The sequence below is a fragment of the Mustela nivalis genome, assembly GCF_964662115.1.
Source record: "Mustela nivalis genome assembly, chromosome: 18".
Lineage (NCBI taxonomy): Eukaryota > Metazoa > Chordata > Mammalia > Carnivora > Mustelidae > Mustela > Mustela nivalis.
In genome coordinates, this window is record NC_139037.1 from 17096845 (window position 1) to 17118743 (window position 21899).

General features: G+C 57.1%; 1 protein-coding gene and 1 long non-coding RNA gene across 12 annotated transcripts in view; one reads left to right on the top strand and one right to left on the bottom strand.

Annotated features, from left to right (window-relative positions):
• Window positions 1–21899, top strand: part of SMPD3 (sphingomyelin phosphodiesterase 3) — an 81277-nt gene that overhangs the window by 52315 nt on the left and 7063 nt on the right. For 4 of the 11 annotated variants that reach the window (XM_082711702.1, XM_082711708.1, XM_082711709.1 and 1 more), the window contains exons 2-5: window positions 1399–1461; window positions 15061–16596; window positions 21262–21337; window positions 21467–21622. In XM_082711702.1, coding sequence (XP_082567828.1) covers window positions 15271–16596; window positions 21262–21337; window positions 21467–21622 — 1558 coding nt within the window. In that variant the 5' untranslated portion in view covers window positions 1399–1461; window positions 15061–15270. Of the gene's footprint in view, window positions 1–649; window positions 1086–1204; window positions 1296–1398; window positions 1462–6319; window positions 6494–15060; window positions 16597–21261; window positions 21338–21466; window positions 21623–21899 lie in introns of those variants that run through there. The other 7 variants (XM_082711705.1, XM_082711712.1, XM_082711703.1 and 4 more) reach the window with 6 other exon arrangements.
• Window positions 18225–21248, bottom strand: LOC309853588. Its single transcript, XR_014305821.1, has 3 exons — window positions 20340–21248; window positions 20041–20134; window positions 18225–19276 (listed from the first exon to the last, which is right to left on the bottom strand). It is a non-coding gene; the product is annotated as an uncharacterized lncRNA (long non-coding RNA).

A 21899-nucleotide genomic window follows, 5' to 3' on the forward strand; every position in this document is an offset into this window, starting at 1 on the left:
ACCCCATGTCTGACCGGGAAGGGGGCACCTAAGGCTCAGATGGATAGCTGACCCAGGCCTGGAACCCGGGTCTCCCTGGAGCTTCTCCATGGGGATTCCTAAGCAAGAGAGAGCCAGTTGTTTTCCGAGAAAAGAAACACTCCTGCCAGCCCTCTGCAACTCCTTCTGCTTGTGGGCCAAGGGACCGGGACTTAAATTCCGGATTTCGGAAACACAGTTTGAGTGATTTGTAAAGTAAATGTCTATAAATGACGGGAGCTGGTCCGGAGGAGAGTGTTGGGGAGGAATGGTTGCTCCATGTGACGGTACTGAAGAGGGTCCTGGCCTCAAAAGGTGGAGGGCCGACAAGGGCCGCACGAAGCCCCGCGGGGTGGGAGTTGAACTTCCCAGGGCCTCAAGTCAAGGGTAAGGCTGGAAAGCTGAGAGCGGGACTTGGGACTAGGGGCGGGACTAAAGAGCCGGAGCGCCTGAAGCCAGGGAACTTGGTCAGAGAGAGGCCCGGGCCTGGGGCCAGGGGGCGGAGCCAGAGTGTCCCGGGAGGGGTCAATACCCGAGGCCTGGGGCGAGGTTAGAAGGGGAGGGCGGAGCCACAGAGAGAGACCCAGCCCACCAATCCCACTGGGGGGCGTGTCTGGAGCTGCTGCGGACTGAGCCAGCGAGGGATGCAGAGAGCCGGTGACATCGTGTAAAAGGCCACCGCTCACAGAGGGTCCTCCCGACCGTCCCCTAAGTAGACCCCACTTCTTGAGGTCAAGAAGTGTCTCTGCTGAACGTCCCCTAAACTATCTTTACCCTTATCTGCTGTGAACGCGCCCTGTTTCTGTCTCGCCGTGCGGCTTCCTCCTCCCTGCCCCACCCCTGGTCCGGGTGGCCCCCGTCTGTCTTTTACCGCCTGGGTTCAGCTCTCTCCCATCCCCACGTATCTTGGCGAGGCTGAGATTACACAAAGGTCCTGGGGGAAAGCTCCCATTGTTCCAGCTTCGTCTATCAGATCTAACCCAGGCCCCGAGGCTGGAGCTCTGAATTCGCCTCTCTCCGCTCCCCACCTCACACATCCGCAGCCTGGCCCGTGTCCAGCTGTTCAGGTAGAGTTCTCATCCCTCTCACCCGTCAGGCAGAGCCCTCTCTACCGGTCAGCCCTCCTACCTCCCCCCACGCCTGTGCAGGTTTGTGGCACAAACCTCCGTGCCCCTCCACCCCTTCCGGCTGCACTTCCTCCGTCCGCGTCCTAGGGGACAGCCGGGTCCACACCCTCTCCTTGGCGAGTGGAGGGTGTGGCGCTGCCTCTGGCGCAGGTGGGGCCCCTTGATCTTTGTACCTGGCTCACCTGTTCTGGGTTGCTGGGTGGCTGTAGGTTGAGTCCCCGACACCCCCTGTGAACCGCTCATCTGCTTTCAGGTCCCGATTGCGGTGGCTTCCCCTCTTCAGACGATCAAGAGGGTCCCAGCAGCCCCTCCTCAGGTAAGACAGGGGCTTCTGGAGGGGGGGTGATGCACAGGTCTTCCCACATAGGCGAATTATTCATGTTTTCTATAAAGAGGTGCTGTGTGAAATTAAGAAAAGGTTCTGTTGTTTGGTTAAAAAGTTTAGAAACAGAGCTCTGGGTAAGCCATCAGGGGGCTGGCACTCTGGGCCCACCCCTCTCCCTCCCTCTGAGGCGAGCAAGGCCAGGGGAGGGGGTGTGTCTCACCCACCCAAATCTTTGGAGAAAATACAAACTGCTTCAATACACGGGGAAGACTTGAGGCAGCACTTCACAGAAGTGGAGGAATACAATATAATTGAAATGTCGGGAAATGTAACCAGATAGCATTACCCACTAAACTATTAAAAAATTTTTTTCTTTTAATTGCTTAAACCCCAGAGCTGGTAAGGATGCTATGAAACAAGCACTGTCAAACAACTGGTGGAAAGCGATTTGGGCCGGGGAGGGGACGGAAGGGGAGTTGCTGAGGCTTATGGGTCGTCAGGGCTCCTATTATCTGCCTGCTCTGAGCCGGACACAGCTAGAGTCAGGTGATAAAACCTAAGTGCTTGCAGGGGGACACAGGCCTAGGAGTTAGAACACAAAAACCTGCATTCCTGGGACTAGGGGCAGGGGCGGTGGGGCTGGGGGGGGGGGTTGTTGAACAGCTCAGAGGCTGCTGGTGTCAACCACAAGAGCACAGTCCCTGATCTGCAGAGACAATCCACAAGGCCATCTATGACACTTCCTCACTTCCCCCCTTTGCTCTGAGAAATGGAATTTGTCACCATTGCTCAGCCTCCTCTCTTAGTTCTGCTTCTAGCTTAGTAAGTCTGAAGATGTGGGGGGCTGGTCCCCCTTCTGGTGTGCAGACTGCCAATAGGGGCAATAAATGCACAGAAACCACCAGCCAGGTTAAAGGTCCCTCTCGTTAGCTCTGGGGCCAGAGAGCAAGAGAACTGGCTGGGGATTGGTGAAGAGACTGAGAGACTGTCACGGTGACTTCTGAACCCTGAGCCCCCTCCAGAGCCTGAGCCCCATCCCAGCCCACAGATGAGGCCTATGAGGGAATGGCCCCAGCAAAGGCAGGGAGGCCTAGAAGGGTGTGGTCGGGAACCACACAGGGGCCTTGGGACTTCACAGGTAGGAGGGAATGCAGAGCAATCCTGTAGACCAGAATGCTGAGCCTAGTGTGCCCTTCCCTGCCAGGTGCTTGGGCATCCTCCTGGGGTCAGGAGGGGTCACTGAAGAGTTTAATAGGGGAGCAGTGTGGTCTACTGTATAGTTTAAAAAGATCCCTGTAGCTGCCATGTGGTTCCAGAGGAAGGGAGGTCAGCTTCAGGGAGACAGGTAGTGGCTGGGCAGTGTCTAGCTGGGACAGAGCGGGGCCTGAGCTGGCTGTGACCCTGGGAGTGGATAGGAGGCATTAGGGAGGCAGAACAGAAGCTGGTGGGAAGAGGCAGGGTATGGAGGATGTCCAGAGCCTCAGGGACTATTCAGGAGACAGAACTGGGCAGGGGGGAGGGGGGGAAGGAGGGGGATGCAGTGGACAAAGAAGTCAGCTATCCCGAGAGACACCTGGGAACAGGTGATACTGAACATTCAATGAAGGGAGGGGAGAAGAGGCAGGTCTAGCTCCTCAGGGTGGGCAGGGGAAGAGGGGACAACCAAAGGCTCAGAGAAGCCACAGCTCCAGGGGCAGAAGGGGCATGAGAAGGATGGTGGCCCCAGGACCCAGGGCAGAGGGCCGCGGGATGGATGAGATCACGCAGCTGAAGTCTCATGTGGGGCCTATTTTTAAAAGCAAAATCAGGTTGAAACTGTATAGACCGTTTCCCTTTCGGTGCTGACCTCTGTTCTGGCAATTTTCTCTCCAAAACTTTATCAAAGCCTGGTGGAACCCCCTATCTACCGTCTCTCTAGTGGTGGGGGGGGGTGCAGGAAGCCTCAAGCCAGGGGTGCTGCTCGGACCCTTAACCAGCCAGAGGGTCACTCATCCGTCCCAGAGGTCAGGACACGTGCCGGGCCAGTGAGGCTCTGCTCGCCCTGCTCGGAGCCGAACTGGAGGCTAGGCTGATCGTGTGGTGTAGGTGGGAAGCTACTCACTCAGACATTCTAAGCATTTAACTTAAACAAGCCCGGCTTAAGACAAACTGTCAGTGAATGTGTTGGATCCTCCTTTCGGGCCCATGTTTCACAGCTGCTCCTCCCTGGAGTGTCCTTGCCGGCCACCTGGGACCGGGTGGGTCATTGTGGTCAGAGCGTGGCCCGCTGGGCAGGATTTCAGAGCACCTCTGCTTCCCACATGCCTGCTCTCGGCTCTCCCAGACTCTCCTGTATCTCCCTCCCTTACTCACTGCTCGTTCCAGCCACCACGTACCCCCTTCCTGTCTCCATGCCCTCCAGGAGGACACCCCGCACTAAAATACACACACCTAGAAAGCAGGCTCTGCCCCCAGAAATTCCTGGGGCCTTGCTGCAGAATACCCCGCAGTCACAGTGCTGCGTCAGACTCAGAAGAGCTGGATGCCAGGCGCGCCCCCCCCCCGCCCCCACCTCCCAGCTCTCCGCCCTCTCCAGCCCAGGCTAGCACCCCTTGGCCAGCACAACCCGGCAATGTCGGACCCCAACCCTTAAGCACAGGCTGTTGCACCATCTCGATCTGAGCCCCCCCAGTGTACTCTTCGACACTCCCTCCTGCCTGGTCCCCTGTGGGTCTGGCTGGGTCCCTGGAACCAACCAACGGGTCCCTGGATCCCATGTGTGTGGATTTACTTTAATACTTCTATCAATAGCAGTGGCCCCTTCTCTGAGCAGGAGTGATTTCCATTAAAAATGAAAAGATTCAGGCTCAGCTCTCCAGATGCCTCATGGCCCTGAGCAGGGAATTAGCTGTTCAGTACATACACGGAGGGATGGAAAGCAGTGAGCCTCTGATCTGGTCCGGGTTTAGGGCAGAGGAACATCATTATTGCCATTAAAATCTTTCTTAAAGAGAGTTGGGTCTGGGGCATCAATCTGGCTATATACTGGGGAAACTGAGGGCTGTTGATCAGTTAGTCTTGTTTTTGGTAAATGGATTAAAGAAATCAGAAGCCTGGGTCCTTGGGTGACAGAGTCTGTTAAGCCTCCTACTCTAGGTCTCCATCTCACGGTGAGATGAGCCCTGCCTCGGGCTCTGTGCTCAGCTTGGAGTTGGTTGGGGATTCTCTCTCCCTCTACCCCTCTCACTCTCTCTCTCAAATAAATACAGAAGAAAGAAAGAAAGAAAGAAAGAAAGAAAGAAAGAAAGAAAGAAAGAAAGAAAGAAAGAAAGAAAGAAAGAGCAGCCTTCCTCTATTGGTCAGGGTGGGAGGGGTTATGCTGTGGCTTATAATCAGTTTTCTGTCGTTGCTCTTATGACATGTAGGGAGCAGGGTTAGCTGGGGCGCTGCTCCATGGTTCCACACCCTGGGACCCAGGCTGATAGAGCAGCCACCGTCAAGAACACTACAGGTAGGGGCGCCTGGGTGGCCCAGTGGGTTAAAGCCTCTGCCTTTGGCTCAGGTCATAGTCCCAGGGTCCTGGGATCGAGCCCCCAATCGGGCTCTCTGCTCAGCGGGGAGCCTGCTTCCCCCCTCTCTCTGCCTGCCTCTCTGCCTGCTTGTGATCTTTGTCAAGTAAATAAATAATCTTTAAAAAAAAAAAAGAACACTACAGGTAGATGTGGCAAAGGGAGAGAACTCTAGGAGTTCTCACACCTGTGCTAAGTACTCTAGCCCAGCAGTGACACAGACCACTTGCACTCACAGCTAGTGGGTAGAGCTGGTCACATGATTCCACCCAACCACAAGAGGACCTAGAAGTGCAGTCCTGCCTCATGGCGGGGAGCAGGCTCCAGCCCCTGGGAGGGTAGGGGAGGGTAGAGGAAGTGAGGCAAGAGTCCTATCCTAAGCTTGGAGGCAGAGGTAGAGACGAAAAAGAAACCGTCTACCCAGATGTTCACAAAGATAAAGCGTGCTTATCTTTTAAGTAGTTATTCCTGGATGGAGACATGTCCCTGTCTGCACCAGCACGTCTATACCAGCAATCTGGGGACACCCAGCCTCCATGACCCAGCACCAGCGGTTCTTGTTTCCCTTTTCAGAAATGCAGGATTCAACAGCCAAGACCGCGTAGAGACAGCTACCACTACCAGAGGGGCAGGGGTGAGTGGGAACCCTGAGCCACAGGAGACCCTTGGAAGGCAAGTTTGGTGGCAGCAATGAGAGGCAACTTGGAGAACTACAGACCCCCGTGATCTCTTCCCCACGGGCCTTTGCTGTGGACAAATGACTAATTCACAGTCTTATGCAAATGAGGTTTCACATCTCACTCCCATGGGAAGCCCTCCAGCAGCCCCCAGTCGCCTCCCAGTTATACGCTCTGGAGCAGGCTCTGAAATCCCACAGGCAGGCCAGAGACCTTCGGGAGCAAGCAGCCCCAGGTTTAGCCCAAGTGGGGTTTCGTCTCTCGGGGAGGGAGTTCATGCTGGCTCTCTCAGCGCCCAGGGCTCCGGTGATACTGTGTGCACGGAGGACCCGAGGACAGCCTCTGAGGCTGCCCGGAACAAGGGGCTGAGCACTCCTGGTGAATGAGACCCTGCCCACATCCAGAAAGCCCCGGCCTCAGGCTCAGCTGCCAAGGGCTGCCTGGAGGCTTAGAGAGATGCTGATGCCTGATCTTATTTACTCATTCACACCGATTTGCTTTTTAATCTCTGCATAAATTCTCCTCTAGGACTCGGTTTGTTAAATGTTCTTTGCAGAGAAAACTTTAGGCTGAATGTGAAATGATTCCCTTTAGAAGAATTTTAGCAAGTCTGTTCTGTTTTAGGAAGGTTTGTTGTCTTCATCTGTGTTCTCTGGTGCCTTGAAATGCCTACACACCGCTCAGCCGGCCAATCCATTCCAGGAGGAAATGCTGTACTTGAAATGCAGCTGAACACTGGGCCTGCAGAAATCCTGCCATTTGTGTGGACTTGTATTTAAAGTTCTACTCCCACAGAAAGTATGTTGTCATTTCTTCTTAAGCAAAGGATGTTCCAAGCCTTGTTCAGCTCATGAACCATTAACATCAGCAGGGAAGCAGGGACTTTGCAGGGACAGCAGCCTCTGTACCAGAGCCCGAGAAAAGTGAGATCCCTCCTGGTCTCCATGCCTCGGGAGGGCCTCTCCTTCCGAGGGAGGGTGGGCAGACCAGCTGGAAGCATGTCACATGCTGGCCCTCAGCCAGGCATGCGGCAGACACTACAGAGTCACCTAAAGCAGGGGACGTATTCTGCTGGGGAGTGCCAGGACCCCCTGCTCACGCACGTGTGTGAGAGAACTCAGGATGTGAGCAGGCTCAGACCACTTGGGGAGGGAGGCCCATGCCAGTCTAGGTGCTCGGTGATGTACCCGTAGCCTCCTGATCTGGACCTGGCTTAATTAAGGACGTTGAAGGCTCCTCTTTGGTAGTGACGACTGCCTCCGGTCCTGCCTTGGAGATGCCCAGTTGGTGCCCGAAAGGAGGACACTCGGGAATAGAGTGATCTCAGACCCGATTTGCATCATGGAGGAAGCTCCTCCGACCTCCCTCCCCCCAACCCAAATCCTGGGCTCAGCCTCCATGAAAGCACAGGATGGGCAGGAGCCCTGCAGGCTTCAGCTTCCAGGCTGCAGGCGGGTTCTTGAGTGGTAATACAGAGGGTACGTGGGAATGAGACATGATGCCGCTCGGGATGGCTCAGGTGGGGATGTGAGTGCCAGCCACCATCCAGCCTTCTCCTCAGTGGCCCCCTTTCTGGTCACTGGTAGAATGGCAGACAGGAGAGGGGAGGGTGGCCAGATCTTCGAATTCAGCCCCATCCTGTGAGAACCCACGGTCTCAGGGCGACCGCCCCATGTCGCCGTAGCACAAGGTCTTATTACCCAGGAGGACAGTCGTTTTAACTATTCAATTGATCCGCACCTTCCTGGCACATACACCTCCAAGGTGGCTTGAGATTTGCTTTCCACCCAGGCAGGAATCCGCTGCAGCTGGGCTTTCTGAGTTCTGGCCCGGAAGTACAGGGGCTGGCGGGCTGAAGGAGTGCCACAGGGCCGCCTGCAGCCTCTTCCTCTTCTCAGAAACCACATGACACATTAATAGCTCCCCTGGAAAGTGTCTTTTTGAAAATTTTATGGGCCCTTTGCCTGCGTCTGGTTTCTGCAGAAGCCTGTGACTTGGGCTCGCATGAGCAGCCCCCAGCACAGTCCTGCCCAGAGACAGAGGCCCCAGCCTTGGCTCCTGTCTGGGGGAGCAGGGCACCTTCCTGTCAAGCAACCAGCCACAGGAGGAGGAAACTCTGTGGGCTCCAGCTGTATCCTGAGGGTCCTCTGCGGCAATGGAATGAACAGTCGTAATAGTAACGAAGGTATTATTAGAGACGTGGCAGGCGCTGCGCTAATTGTGGTGCATACGCTGAGACTGTGTGTGTGTGAGAGACGAGGTATGTTTGCCTGACAGATGAGCAGATGACGCGCAGGGCATCAGTGAAGCCGCTTATCCAATATCTAGCACGAGGACCCAGACCAAGCACGTGTGACACCAAGCCTGTGCTTATAACATCTGCACGGCCTTCCCCTGAGGGATGCTCAAATCACATGGGCAAAGTTCCCACCACCACCGGCTCTCACAGGGCCTTCAAGGACTCAGGAGAAAGGCCCCCTTTGCCCCGTGGGCAGCCCAGGGGCGGAAGTTCACCCAGGAGACAAACTGTGAAGAATGATGTTTTAGAAAGATCGGGTCACTGATACATATTAGATAGGATCCCTTTGGTGGGAAGTGACAGAAATGCAACTTAGACTAGAGCAAAGGAAAGGGTAATTTGCTAACTCACGAATTACAAAGTCCGGGGGTTGTGTTGTCTTCAGGCACAGAGAAAAGTGGAGCTCAAAGTGCCGCAAGGACTCACTCCTTCCAGCCCTGAGGTCTGTTTTCCTCTGAATTAGATTCACTCTTGAGGAAGGCTCCAGAAGCTTCAGACTCTTAGCGCTTCCAGCTCAGGGAAAATGCAGGCCTCTTTCCTGAGGGGTTCGTTAAGGGCACCCATGAGAGAGAGCTAGCTTGGGTCTTAGGACCATTCACCTTGGGGTCAGGGAGCTGTGGTGTCAACTGACCTAGTGTGGCTTGCTGCCCTCCTCTTGGATTGGGGTGGGGAGACAAGAGTGAGTCTGCCACAGCCAGAGGACAGCAGCGGGCTGGGACCTGGGCCTGGGCTGGTGCCAGAGACTCTCTCAGGTGCTCCCAGGCTGCTGATATGCAGATAGACAGGCGCCTGATTAGAGGGACAGCTGGGGGACGTGCAGGGCAGGGAGGATATGGGCAGGATAGGGAAGTTGGGGAGGGTTTCAGAGAGAAGGGGGCAGGTGCTTTGGATCTGGAAGGGTCAGTGGGCATTTACCTGGCACGCCTAGGTCACTGGGAGCTGCTGCTGCGGCACATGTGTTCACGCCAGCCCCTAGCCCCCATTTCTGTGGCTTTCAGGGATTAGCCTGGGTTTGTCTGACCCGCATCTCTTAGAAAGGCATCCTCTTCAGTCTTTCTTTCTGTCCCCCTGGTGATGAGCTGACTCCAAGTTTCAGCAGCTCCCGTTGCTATGCCAACCCCTGAGGCGGCAGGCATCCAGGCAGAAATGGGCCGGCCCAATCTCGGCACCGCCGGCGGATGCGAGCACATTCCGGTAATTGGATTGGAGTGATCCTCTCAGTCTTTCCTGCAGAAACCTGGGGCTTGGACCAGTGCCTGTTTAGACATGAGCCTGTGGACGCAAAGAGGATGGGAAGAGGTCCCTCCTCTCCAGGATTCCCAGCCCTGCTGCTGTTGCTGGGAAGAGAGGGCTCAGCAGGCATGAGAACCAGAGGGAAGACTAGGAAGGAGGAACAGGTCCCATCCTGCCCCCAACCTGGGGCAACTCCCAACCCTCCTCATCTTCCCCTAAGTTCTCCAAAGCTCGGAGATCCCTCCAGATGGTTCAGGCTTCTTAGAGGGGCCAGCACTTGCCTGCTGGGCTGGCCTGCTCACTCTCACACTGCAGGAGAAATTCACATGCAAAGTCAGCACTCACCCAGGACCCTTTCTTTGATCCTCTGTGTAGCAGGTCTCGTGTACCAGCGTGTCTGCCAGGTCCATTTCACAGGGAGGTGGGACATGGGATGGACGTCCTGGGGCCAGTATCACTTGGTATACAGTAGCAGAGGGCCTGTCCATTGCAGCTTACCCAAGGAGGCTGTCAGGGACCTCTCTACCATCTTCAACATCAAATAGGACAGCCCTGGCGAGGCCCTACTCCTGCAATGCTCTCCCCAACGGATAGCAGATCAGCTGGTCCCCCAGCCCTCAGGGAGGTGTTTATTGGGAGGAGCACTGGCTTAGCTCAGGCCTCTGAGCAGTCCATGTCTCCCCTTCCGGTGCTGTGGTGGCTGCAGGTCAGGTCCCCACAGATACCAGGAACAACTATGGTGTGGAGTTTCTGTCAGTGCTCCACACCCGCCCAGGCGTCACCATCCTGTGATCTCTCAGGCCAGTGTGTGACCACCTCTTCCTCTCCCATCTGGATTTATGGTTGTCTGGCCCCCAGACTTTGCCAGGCGATTTCCCCTCCCAGCTGGATCAGCCTGAGAACCGATCTGCTCCCTCTGTCATGGCTCTGCAGCCCAGGCTTCTTGTCCCAGTTGGGCCCAGTCCAGTCCTAGCTGTAGGGGAAGGAACATGTTAATGAAGGCTGACAGCTCCAGCCTGAACGGCGTGCATGGGTCTCTGATGATCTGAAGGTATAGCAGAGCAGTCAGGAACCTAGAGGCTTGCGGAATGGGCTCCAGGTGCCCCCAGCACAGTGCATAGAACCAGCTTGTCCCCTCTCCACAATGCACGGAATCCACAGAAACCTCAGCTGAGGCGTGGTCAGGGAGGTCCTATGAGGAACAGAGGGGAGATAGGGAAGGACAAAGCCTCAGGATGAGCCCAGATATTGCTACTCTCATGTGAGAGAGAAGGAGATCCGAACCCAAACTGAGCAGGGAGCGGTGCCGTTGGGAGTGAGGAGCAAGCCTCCCAGGAGCCCTCCCTTGGGGTACTGGGTAGCCCCCCATACTGATCCTAGGGTTTAGGAGTGACCATGAGGACTTGAGGGTGTCTGGGACCCAAGCTCAGCTCTGGAGACCATGGCAATGGGGCAGGGAGGAGGCTCGGGCATTCTGAGCAACCAGGAAGCCCCAAGTCAGGATTTATAATGGGGAAAAACCCAGGAGTAATTACTATTTTAAAAAGAGGAAACTGAAAGCATAATCCAGCATATGGGCTTGAGCAGCTACCGCTCAGCACATGTGGCCTTTGTCGGACCTGTCACCCTCATCAGAGATGCCCGTGGTGGACTTTGCTTCGTAAAGATGGCGGCTCTGGGACAGGGAGCGAAGAGCTGGGGTATATGGGGGGCGGGGGCAGGCGTTCCTCACCTGGAGGCTAAGCCTGGGCCAGGCCACCCACAATGTTCTGCCCTGCTGAGGGGGTGCAGGCGAGACAAAGGCCCAGGGGTGCAAACCGCCCCCCCCAGCCCCGGGGACTCTAAAGCTTAGTGAGAAGTTCCCAGCCTCTGGTGTTTAGCTCCCACTCCCCTCTTTACTGGGGAAAGTGTAGATCAGACTAATTAATGTGTTGTTGTTTGTTTATCCTCCTTTCATCTCCCTGAGACAAAATAATTAACCACAGAGCTTTAGAAACTGCCTCCATTGGTAGCAATCCCTTTTGTGTCAACTGCGTCAGCAGCCCCCGGGCACAGATGCAGGGCTTGCGTGCTGAGCAGGGGGGGGCAGGCGGCACCAGGAGGCTCCTCCTGTCCAGGGCGCTGAGAGCTGGGGGTCAGGGGGCAGGCTGGAGCAGGGACCCAGGTAGCCATGAAGAGCTGGGAGGCTCAGATCTGCCCCATCGGGGATAGAATGCTTGTGGTGGCCCCCTGGGCTGCCAGCCACCTCAAACCCACTGATGCCTGAATGGAGACCAAACGCATTCCTGTGACCAGCCCAGGGAGGCACAAAGAACAGGCCTGGCGACTCACTGCTGCTGCAGACAGGGCTGGGGGCGAACTTGCCCAGAAGGGTTTCTGGGGCCACAAGAGAATTGAGGTCAACACAGGGCAGCTCAGGATGGGGCCAGGCCTCACTAAGAGCATGGTCCCCCCTGGTGGCAAGTCTCCACCCTGCCCGGTCAGTGGCCAGCATTAGGGATGAGCCACAGGGGGGAACAGAGGGTTTGAGAATTTCTCTCAGGAGCCCCTGGATGAAGCGAGGCTGCTGGGGGGCCCTCCGGGGTGGGGCTGGGGAAGGAAAGAGGGGCAGGAGCACAGAAGGCCCTTAGACAGAGACTGGAAGAATGGACTTTCTCCTCCAAGACCATGGGACCTCCAGAGGGAGGATGTAATCAGATTGTTTAGGGAGCTTTTCTGACCTCCGTGCACATTGTGGCTGGAGCCTGAGACAGAAGGCAGGGGTGGGCACTCAGGTGAAGATGGTGTGGGCTGGCTGGGCTGGGCCACCTCCAGCCACAGAGAAGAGGAGGAAGGAGCTAAGAAGAGCTGGGAGTGAACCACCTCCATGCACTTGGGGATGGCATCTGGGTGTCCCCAGAAGTCTGGCCTAGACCCCTACCCCTAGCACCTTGGTGCCCACTGCAGTGGCTGCTGGAGGCTTGGGAGACGCCATCCCAGGGACGGGACCTGCCGCCTCCTCCAGGTCCGGCTGGTGGAGGTGGACCTGCGCCCTCTCCCCTGGCTCTCAGCCTGGCCAGTCTGAAGCTGCCCGCTCCGAATACAAACATGGTGCGTGCGAGCTGGGCCGACGGCAGCCAGACCCACCAGCTCCAAGGGAGCCAACAGGCTGCTGCCCCAGCTTCGCGTTACACTCAAATGACATGGCTGGGATTTTAAAGAAAGAATAAGTAAGTCTGTCAGGTGGCAGGCACGGGAGAGCTCTGGACAGCCACAGCCCCTCTAAGTACTGAGCCACAAACAAGCTCTGGGCCACAGAGTTGCTGCAGCTCTTCTGGGGGGTTAGAAGTCATGCGCACAGAGGGTCAGCAGGCCTAGAACAAACCCTCCAGTGTCAGCCACTGTCATCATAATGTTAGTCTCGGGGCCTCAGTTCATAGGACCTCTGAATCGGCAGACCCCACAGTAAAGGCCGTCAAGGTTAGGGCACCCGCCTCCCCTCATGGAGCCTGGCCTTGGAAAACCAGGACTCGGCTCCAGTTTGGAGAGGGTGGTGAAGGCCACTGTCTGGTCTGGGACTCCAGGGCAGGATGTCAGGGGTCTCCTCCCAACCTCTGAAACAGCTTCCCCAACCCCTGCCCCAGGGGGCCGGGGAGAGGGATGGAGGGCTGGCCCTCTGGCCTCACCACCATCCTTGAACGCAAGCCTCATTGCCCACACCTGAGTGAGAGGCCTTGTGACTACAGCACCAGATGAACGTGGTCCCACTGCCCACAGGCGGACGACACGCTTTTTCCAGATTCAACCGAGGCGCAGTGTGAGCTCTCTACAAAGGAACAGTTTCCCATGGCTCCTGGCCAGAGAGCTGTGGTCTGAATAGACACACCTGCTTCCCCCAACTAAACTTGCAGGGTTTCCTTCAAAGCAATTTCCCCTAAAGAAAGTAAAATTCTTGTGAAATGTATTCTCCAGAACCAGACACAGACACCAGCTAAAGTTCATCTTTAGATGTTAGCAAGTACCCTGTCCCCACTAAATCAGCCCTGGAGATGTGGCCACAGGAGTGCACTGAAGTGACAGGTGCATCTCGGAGACCCCCCCCCTCCTTGCACCTCAGGCCTGGAGGCAGTGCAGATTGACCTCCAGTCACCCACCCACTTCCTGAGCTCCTGCTGGTGTGGCCCCAGGACCCGCTAGGCCCCTCAATGCAGCCCCTTCTTCCAGAAAGCTCCCAGTCTGCTGGGAGGTGGCTGTGACCCATGAGCTTTATGACCTGGAACTGCAGAGACCAGGCCATGCACAATGCAGAGAGGAGCCCCCCAGGGAGCTACCTAAGCCAGCTGGCAAGAAGAGGCAAAGGGGGCAAAAGGGCCTCTCTGAGGAGGTGAATTCTGAGCTGAGTCCAGAAGAAAAGGGGTGAGCTCGGTGAGGGGCAGGGCAGGGACAGGAAACCACATTCCACCAAGTGGGATCCGGGCACAAGGGAGATGGGGCTGCAGACATGGCAGGCCCGGCTAGGACACAAGACAGCCAAAAAAGGGCCCACAGAGGGTTCTGTGGGTTTGGGGTATCTGAGGGATGGTCAGACTAGACGGAATCCCCCCAGCCACTGTGTGGAACTTGGCCTGAAAGAGACGCAGCCAAGACAGTACTTGAAGCATCATGCACTCATGGACCAGCACAGGAGTTCCAGGAGAGGGACAGATGCGATGTGGGGACTGAGGGGGAGGCAAAACCCAAATGGCACCCAGGTCCTAGCTGCAGTGCCCAGGGAGGCAGGGGGAAGACGAGCGGTGGGCCAGGATGGATGGAACGTGGGCACAGACCCCCACCCTCCATGGCACCAGGGCAGAGGCTGGACTGGGTCGGGGAGACAGTGAATAGGAAGTGAAACCCCCAACAGACTGGGTAATGAAGACTCAAGATGTTGGTTATACCAGCTTCATCACACAATGATCTCCCATGGTCCCTGGAGGCTGGGCCAACACTCCAGACTCTTGGCCTTTCTTAATTCTATGTTCAGCACAGTAATTCCCTGGCAGCCTCTGCTAGGCAGGGCCCTAAGTCCTGGTCTGAGGCTTGTGCCCTGGCTGGGACAGGAACCCAGGGTGGACTCATTCCTCCAGCCACGGGCCTCAGTTGGGCCCCAGGCTGCATCTCAGGCTTAGGGGAGAAGCTTGGGCCTCACAGCTCCAGGATGCTTCTCCAAAAGTCAGAGGGAACATCATTCTGGATGTGGGTTAAGGCCCAGGCAGTGCCAGGATCCTGGCTGGTCAGAGATTTCCGGGGGTGGGGGGGGGGGGTCAGCAGGGGTGGGAGGGCAAGAGTGGGCTGATGCTGCAGGTTGGGCACTGTGAGAGCCTGGTGGTGGGTGGAGCCCTCCTCTCAGGGGTCCTCCTGCCAGCGACACTGCCCTGCACCCCAGGACTCTCTGACCCCATGTCTCTGCTGTTTGCTCCCCCTCTGTTCTGACCTGAAGGACACTCAGTGACAAGCAGGTGTATTTGAGGCTCCTCTGAATCAGGCACACCCCTGGCTCCTGGTGGTCTTCTGGCTGCTCAGGCCAGCGTCAGGCCCAGGCACCCTCCAGGATCCCCAGGCTGCCTCCCAAATGCCCACAGAGCTAGGCCCCTCCAAAATCTGGGGTTCATTTCTGAGCCGTTAGGCTACAAGATCAAGACAGATGTGGTCACGTCACCAAGCTGTATACTCCAAGGAAACCAAACACACTCAGACAAACAGAATACTCCTGCTTCTGATGGAGGAAGTGGGAACAGGGTGAGGGAGCGAGTGACCCCAACATCTGACCTGCGCCCCTAAGGATGAGTAAAGCCCCTTATTTTCTGTCTTACAGGCTCCCTGGCGGGCCTTGGTGGCCCAGTATGGCGCACTGAGGTGAATCATGCCTGGCTGGCCAGCACTCACCACTGACCACCCAGAGACGCATCTCACCAGGAGGTGACCCCTCCTCCACCTGCTCCCCCACCCCACCCCTCGCAAGAAAGTGCCCGCGCTGCCACGGACACCATGTAGTAGGGCCGGCCGCGGCGCCCAGTGAGCTGCGATGGTTTTGTACACGGCCCCCTTTCCCAATAGCTGTCTGTCCGCCCTGCATGCCGTGTCCTGGGCGCTCATCTTCCCATGCTACTGGCTGGCAGACCGGCTCGTGGCCTCCTTCATCCCCACCACCTACGAGAAGCGCCAGCGGGCGGACGACCCGTGCTACCTCCAGCTGCTCTGCACTGTGCTCTTCACGCCCGTCTACCTGGCCCTCCTGGTTGCCTCGCTGCCCTTCGCCTTCGTCGGGTTCCTCCTCTGGTCCCCACTGCAGTCCGCCCGCCGACCCTACATCTACTCCCGGCTAGAGGACAAGGGCCTGGCTGGTGGGGCGGCCCTGCTCAGTGAATGGAAGGGTACAGGTCCCGGCAAAAGCTTCTGCTTTGCCACTGCCAACGTCTGCCTCCTCCCTGACTCGCTGGCCAGGCTCAACAATGTTTTTAACACCCAAGCGCGGGCCAAAGAGATTGGGCAGAGAATCCGCAATGGGGCCAGTCGGCCCCAGATTAAAATCTACATTGATTCGCCCACCAACACCTCCATCAGTGCGGCCAGCTTCAGCAGCCTGGTGTCACCGCAGGGCAGCGATGGTGTGGCCAAGGCCGTCCCCGGGAGCATTAAGAGGACGGCCTCTGTGGAATACAAGGGTGACGGCAGCGGGCGTCACCCCAGTGACGAGGCTGCCAATGGCCCGGCCTCCGGGGAGCCGGCGGAGGGTAGCCTGGAGGACGCCTGCATCGTGCGCATCGGAGGCGAGGAGGGGGGCCGGCCCCCTGAAGCCGACGACAGCGCTGCTGGGGGCCAAGCCAGGAATGGGGCTGGTGGGGCCCCCCAGGGCCAGACACCCAACCACAGTCAGCGGGACGGGGACTCGGGGAGCCTGGGCAGCCCATCGGCCTCCAGGGAGTCCCTGGTGAAGGTGCGGGCCGCGGCAGACGGCGGCGGCAGTGGGGAGCCGGGCGCCACCAACAGCAAGTTCCCCTACAAGGCCTCCGGAGTGAAGAAGGCGGCTGCGCGCAAGAGGCGGCACCCGGACGAGGCCTTTGACCACGAGGTGTCCGCTTTCTTCCCCGCCAACCTGGACTTCCTGTGTCTGCAGGAGGTGTTTGACAAGCGGGCAGCCGCCAAGTTGAAAGACCAGCTGCACGGCTACTTCGAGTACATTCTGTACGACGTCGGGGTCTATGGCTGCCAAGGCTGCTGCAGCTTCAAGTGTCTCAACAGCGGCCTCTTCTTTGCCAGCCGCTACCCTATCATGGACGTGGCCTATCACTGTTACCCCAATGGGCGGCGCTCCGATGGCCTGGCCTCGAAAGGGGCGCTGTTTCTCAAGGTAGGAAGCTGTGGCCATGCCCCGGGGCACACAACAGCCTGTGGCAGAGCCTTGGTCGGGGGGCGGGGAGGACAGTGGGCTGCAGTCAGGGGGTTCTTCCACTCTGGGAGGGCTGGGGACAGGCCAGGCCTCTCCTGGAGCTGAGCCAGTGGGCGCCCAGCTTGGGGTTCAGGCTCAGACAGGCCTGGCCAGGTGCTCTTGGGCACGTTCCTTAGGTATCTGAGCCATTATCTCCTCATTTGTAAGAAACCTAGTGCCTATTCATGGGGCAGGGAGTGAGCTTGAGGCCTGGGAGGTCCTTGTGCCAGCAGTGAAGATGACAGCGGTCAAGGGAGGAGGAGGCGGCAGGGGGCCCCTGCCCACAAAGGGGCAAACGCCCGCTCACTTAGGCCCACAGCCTCACTGGCTGGGTGCCCCCTCCCTCCCGGTTCTCGAGCAGCTGCCATGCCAGGCCCTCTGCCCACCAGCCCAAGGCTTCGCTTCCATAGTCACTAATTAAAGTGAATCATAATTATTTCTGCTAATTTGGATGCAATTGCAGGAGTTTTTAGACCATGGTAATTTGGTCATTACCCGTTATCTTCTACTGAGCCTGACACGCTCCGAGTGTTGACTTTTTTGTTCCCTACGCAAAAGCCATTCTCAGCGTTTCCAGAGTTTTGGGAAGCACCATTTGGCCAGATGCTACAGGACCCAGACCCCACACCAGAGTGCTCAGTGGTTCTTCTGCAGCTCTGTAGGCCCACAGTTTGGGGTCCTTAACTCTTCTCTCACAGCCTGAGATGCTGAAATTGAATGAACTCCTCTTACCTCCCCATTTTGGCATATGGTTCATCAATGTTCTGTTCCTTGGATATATTTTTGTCTCAGCAGCTGGAGTGACTTTCTGGGGGAAGGAGGGGACGTGTTGTCAAGCTCAAGAGAAGAGCGTACCCTCTCCCTCCCACCTGCTCTGCCACAGATGGTTCAGAAGCTGGGGACCCCCTTGGCCCTGCCCCCAGCCCACACCCTCGTCTCCCTCCTTGGTCTGGCTCCCCCAACCACCTTGCCCACCAGGGTGATGACAGTCTTCTTGGGACGGCCTCTCTGCTGCTGACATTCTTCTCACCTCTCGGCCATTCCTTCCAGGCTCCTGGTCCCCTGCCCAGCCTCGAACCGCTGATGCTTCCTCTGCTCCTTCGCTTAAAACTGGTCTGCAGCTATGTTTGATTCGGTCCACAGCATTAACAAGTTTCCTGTGTTGGCCGACATTTAAAAATCAAGATATTCCACCTAAAATCTAGTTTGCAATTTCTGTCCGACCTTGCAGATCTGACAGCATCTGGCAGGCCTCCTCCCACCTGTCCGGCTCTCAGCCCGAGCTGAGGGTCGGCAGCCCCCACAGCAGGGCGACCCGACCTCACTTCGGTAGGCCTCTTCCTTTCCAAGTGGTCACCAGGCCAGCACCCCTCTCCCTGCACCTGCCTGGGGAAGTCACTCCACAGACTCCATTTCCACACCTGCTTGAGGGCTCTTGCATTTGTCCCAGCCCACACCTCTCCCCTGAGCCCCCAACCCCATGTCCGGGTGCCTCCTGGACACCATCCTCTTTCACTTACTATCTGCCCATCTCCATCAGCCAGGTTCCACCATGCCCGCTCTGACTCCTCCCTGTGCCCTGAGCCCCTCTCCTCCATCCAGGCTCCTAATTTCACTTTTCAAATACGTCTAGGTCCACCCCTCACCCACAGCTGCACTGTCATGGCCCAGGCCACCATTCCTCTGCATCTGCCTTTGTTTGGGGCTGTCCTTCCCCTCCCAACTCCATTCCCCTCCAGTGCTCTCCTGGGTCTGACTCCTGCTGCCCACTTCCTGCTGCCTCAGGGAGAAGCCTAGCCTTCAGTGCTGGGGGGCTCTGCTCCAGCGTCCCATTCCCCCAGGAGCCTCCGTGCCTGGCTCCCTGTGTCCCGGTCCCACCCTGGCTTGGCCACGCCGCCTCTGTGAAGCTTTCACAGCACGGCCAGCAAGAGCCAGCTTTCCCTCTGTGGGACCCTCAGCCCTGCTCCGCAGCCCTCCTGCTGCCTGCTTCTCCGTCAGACAGAAAGGAGAATGCGCCATTTGAGCCCTGTACACAGCAGACCCAGCCCATCTGCTGGGGAAAGCGTGCCTGCTTCTCCTGCCTGGAGGAGTGAAATAAATGAGAATTCAGGAGACAGGCCCGGGGCTGGGGGCTGGAAGGCTGCAGGTGGAGACCAGTGCTCCTTCATCTGCATCCCTTCTCCCCCCACCACCCACTCTGTGGCAGGTCTGTGCCTGAGGACAACGTGCTTTCCTAATACCGTCGCACCCTGAGAAGGGACTGGAACCCCTGGCTGCTCCTTACGTGTGGGAAAGCCTGATTCTGGGCCCCTTCTCTGTTGACCATCTTTGCCCACCATGACTACAAGGCACAGCCTCTCAGTGTGATTGTTTTTCCAAGAGAAACACAAACCTCTGCAACTCCCAAGGACCCGAGCCAGAGCAGAATCAATCAGTTCAAGCACGTAGGGAAGTAGGTCCTGGCAGCTCACAGGGCTGACGGGGATGACGGAGAGCAGGGAAGTCACCAGAGTGGCCGAGACATGGGCTGGATGCGGCTGAGGGACAGGCAGCTGGTAGCTGGGTCCTTGTGGCTGTGTCTTCCCTCCCTCCCGCTGTACTCCTGAAGGCGGTGGGGCCGGGGGTGGGGGCGGTATTGAGTGGTGCACCTCACCTGTCCTTGTGCAGGTCTCAGCACAGGCAGGTGACACCAAGTGCTGAGTGAGTGAGGGGCTGACGCACTAAGACCCTAGAGTGGGTGAAAAGCCTGGCAAGTCACCAGGAGTTGAGAAAGCAGCAGAGTAGGATGAGGAGCTGGGCTCGGGGCAGCAAACATCTGATGTGAACCGGCCTCGGCCAAAAGAGCCTCATAACCCCGAGCCAATTCTAGTATAATTGTAGGATAACCCTCTGACTTGTTGTAAGGCTCTAGCAAGGCAGGGTCCCTGAAGCTCCAAGCCCTAGTGCTCACAGCATATTATTTCGGGGGAACAGATGCATTGCCCCAAGAATACAAGGGGACAGAGCGCCATCGTGTGGCCAGTGGGGGCACGGTGGTTTTCTTAAAAGATCGTGTTGTGTTTTTGCAACGGTGCACATGAATGGTATGTGATTTTGCAAGACACTGTGGGGGGGGGGCGGGGGGGTGGTGGTGGTACTAAAAGGCCGAGGTTTGGGTCTAGATTGTGGGCCAGAAATGACTGGCAAACATGGGACTTTATAAACAGCCCCCAGTTCAGGCTGTACTGCCCATTTTCAAGTAACCAGATGTTCATCCTGCTGGGCATTGGAGAAGGAGAGATATGCATCCACCAGGTTGGGAGAGGAGCTGAAGAGCTAAGAATGCCTAATGATGTGGAAACCCATATGGAGGAGAATAATGCCTACCTGACTTCGGCAGCACAAAGATGGAAGCCTCCCCAGGCTCTCAGATTGGAGGGCCCGTGATGTGGCAGGGCTGGCAAGTCCAGACCACTTTTAGCTGGGGGATGAGCAGAGTCATGTTCAGCAGATAGATATCCCTTAGCTATAAACTGGCCTCTATAGTCCCCTTCCCTGGACAGTTCCCAGGGTCCAGGATCTCATTATCATAGAAAACCCATTCTGGAATGGATTAAAGAAGTTTGGGGAAGACTGCTAAAGTTCAGGTGGGAGGAAAGCCCAGAGAGAGAGAGAGAGAGAGAGACCTCTGGAGAATGGCAGCCACAGATGATCTAAGGGACACCCCTGGCAGGGAGCAGGGGGGATCTCCCATTGCAGCCTCTAGCAGCTCTGCCGGGATCAGAGGCCTGGAGAACAGCGGGCTGGGCAGCATCACTTAACTCCACAACCATAGCCCCATTGGCTCAGGCTTGCAGGGGGGTCACCACTGGGGGGGGGGGGGTTTCGGGTGGTCTGTGATGTCATTACACCAGCCTGTGGAGACACCCCACCAGGATCATTAGCACTTGGGCACAGAGTCTCAGAGGAACCCCCCACACACACACTGCCCACCCATGAGGTCACTGCATGACAGGTGCCAAGGAGATGGAGGCCATAGCTGTCATCTCAGATCAAGAAACCACTGCCCAGAAGCAGATGAAGTGGCTTCTCGTGGAGCCACAGGGGCAGAGGCTGGGGAGAGAGCAGAGGGCAGGGCCCTCTCCATGTCAGGAAGGGTGTCAGGCTCTGAGGCTGGGCTGTTCCCAAAGGGGAGCCTGGCTTAGACTTTGGAGGAATGGGCTCCAGGGTGGGATGAGGCCTAGGCTGTGGCTAAGGGAAGGGAGAACAGCCATCAGACAGGAGTGGGCAAGGAACTGAGGGGCTGGCATGTGAGGGTCATCAACATGGACACTTGTCACCAGGAGACGGCCAGGTTATAAGGAGGAAATCAGCGGGGATTTCTGCATTTTTCCTTCTATAATGCTTGCATGATTTACTAGTGGCACTTAGCATGCCAGAAGCTGGTATTTCTTGATATGTCTGCCTCCCATACTAGACCAGAAGCTCCTGGAAGCATGACCTTGCTGTTCCTACCTGGGCCCTAGTGTAGCCAGGAGCTGACAGAAATGGGCTTGTACTCAGGATAATGTCGACTTCATCATCAACACCTCCCTCCCTCCCCAACAGGTGCAGGTGGGAAGCACACCTCAGGACCAAAGAATTGTCGGGTACATTTCCTGCACACACCTGCACGCCCTGCCAGGTAGGATCTGGCGGCCTGGGCTTTCCAGGGGGTGGGGCATCAGCCCCCCACAGGCTGGGGTCGGCACCCCGGCCTGGAGAGGGTCTCACTGCAGCTCCGCCATCTAATCTCTCCGGCTCTGCCCCACAGAGGACAGTGCCATCCGGTGTGAGCAGCTGGACCTGCTTCAGGACTGGCTGGCTGATTTCCGAAAATCTACCTCCTCGTCCAGCACAGCCAACCCCGAGGAGCTGGTGGTGTTTGATGTCATCTGTGGAGATTTTAATTTTGACAACTGCTCCTCAGGTGAGGTGGTGGTCCTCCCCAGTCGGGTCAGCTCCTGGGGAGGGCACGGGCTCCAGGCACAGCAAGAAAGGCTTGGGTTTTACAGCTTGAAGAACTTCCTGCTCCTCAGGAGCATGTGGGTGAGATATTAGCAAGACTGTGATTTCTCTGCCCCCTAGAAATCCTAAAATGAGAAGAGCCCACGCTCTGCCTAGAAAGCACAGAGGCCTCCTTACAGGAGACAAAGAGATGCCCTAAAAATGAACTCTGACAAAAAAGCCTCGGGGCCTCTGAAACT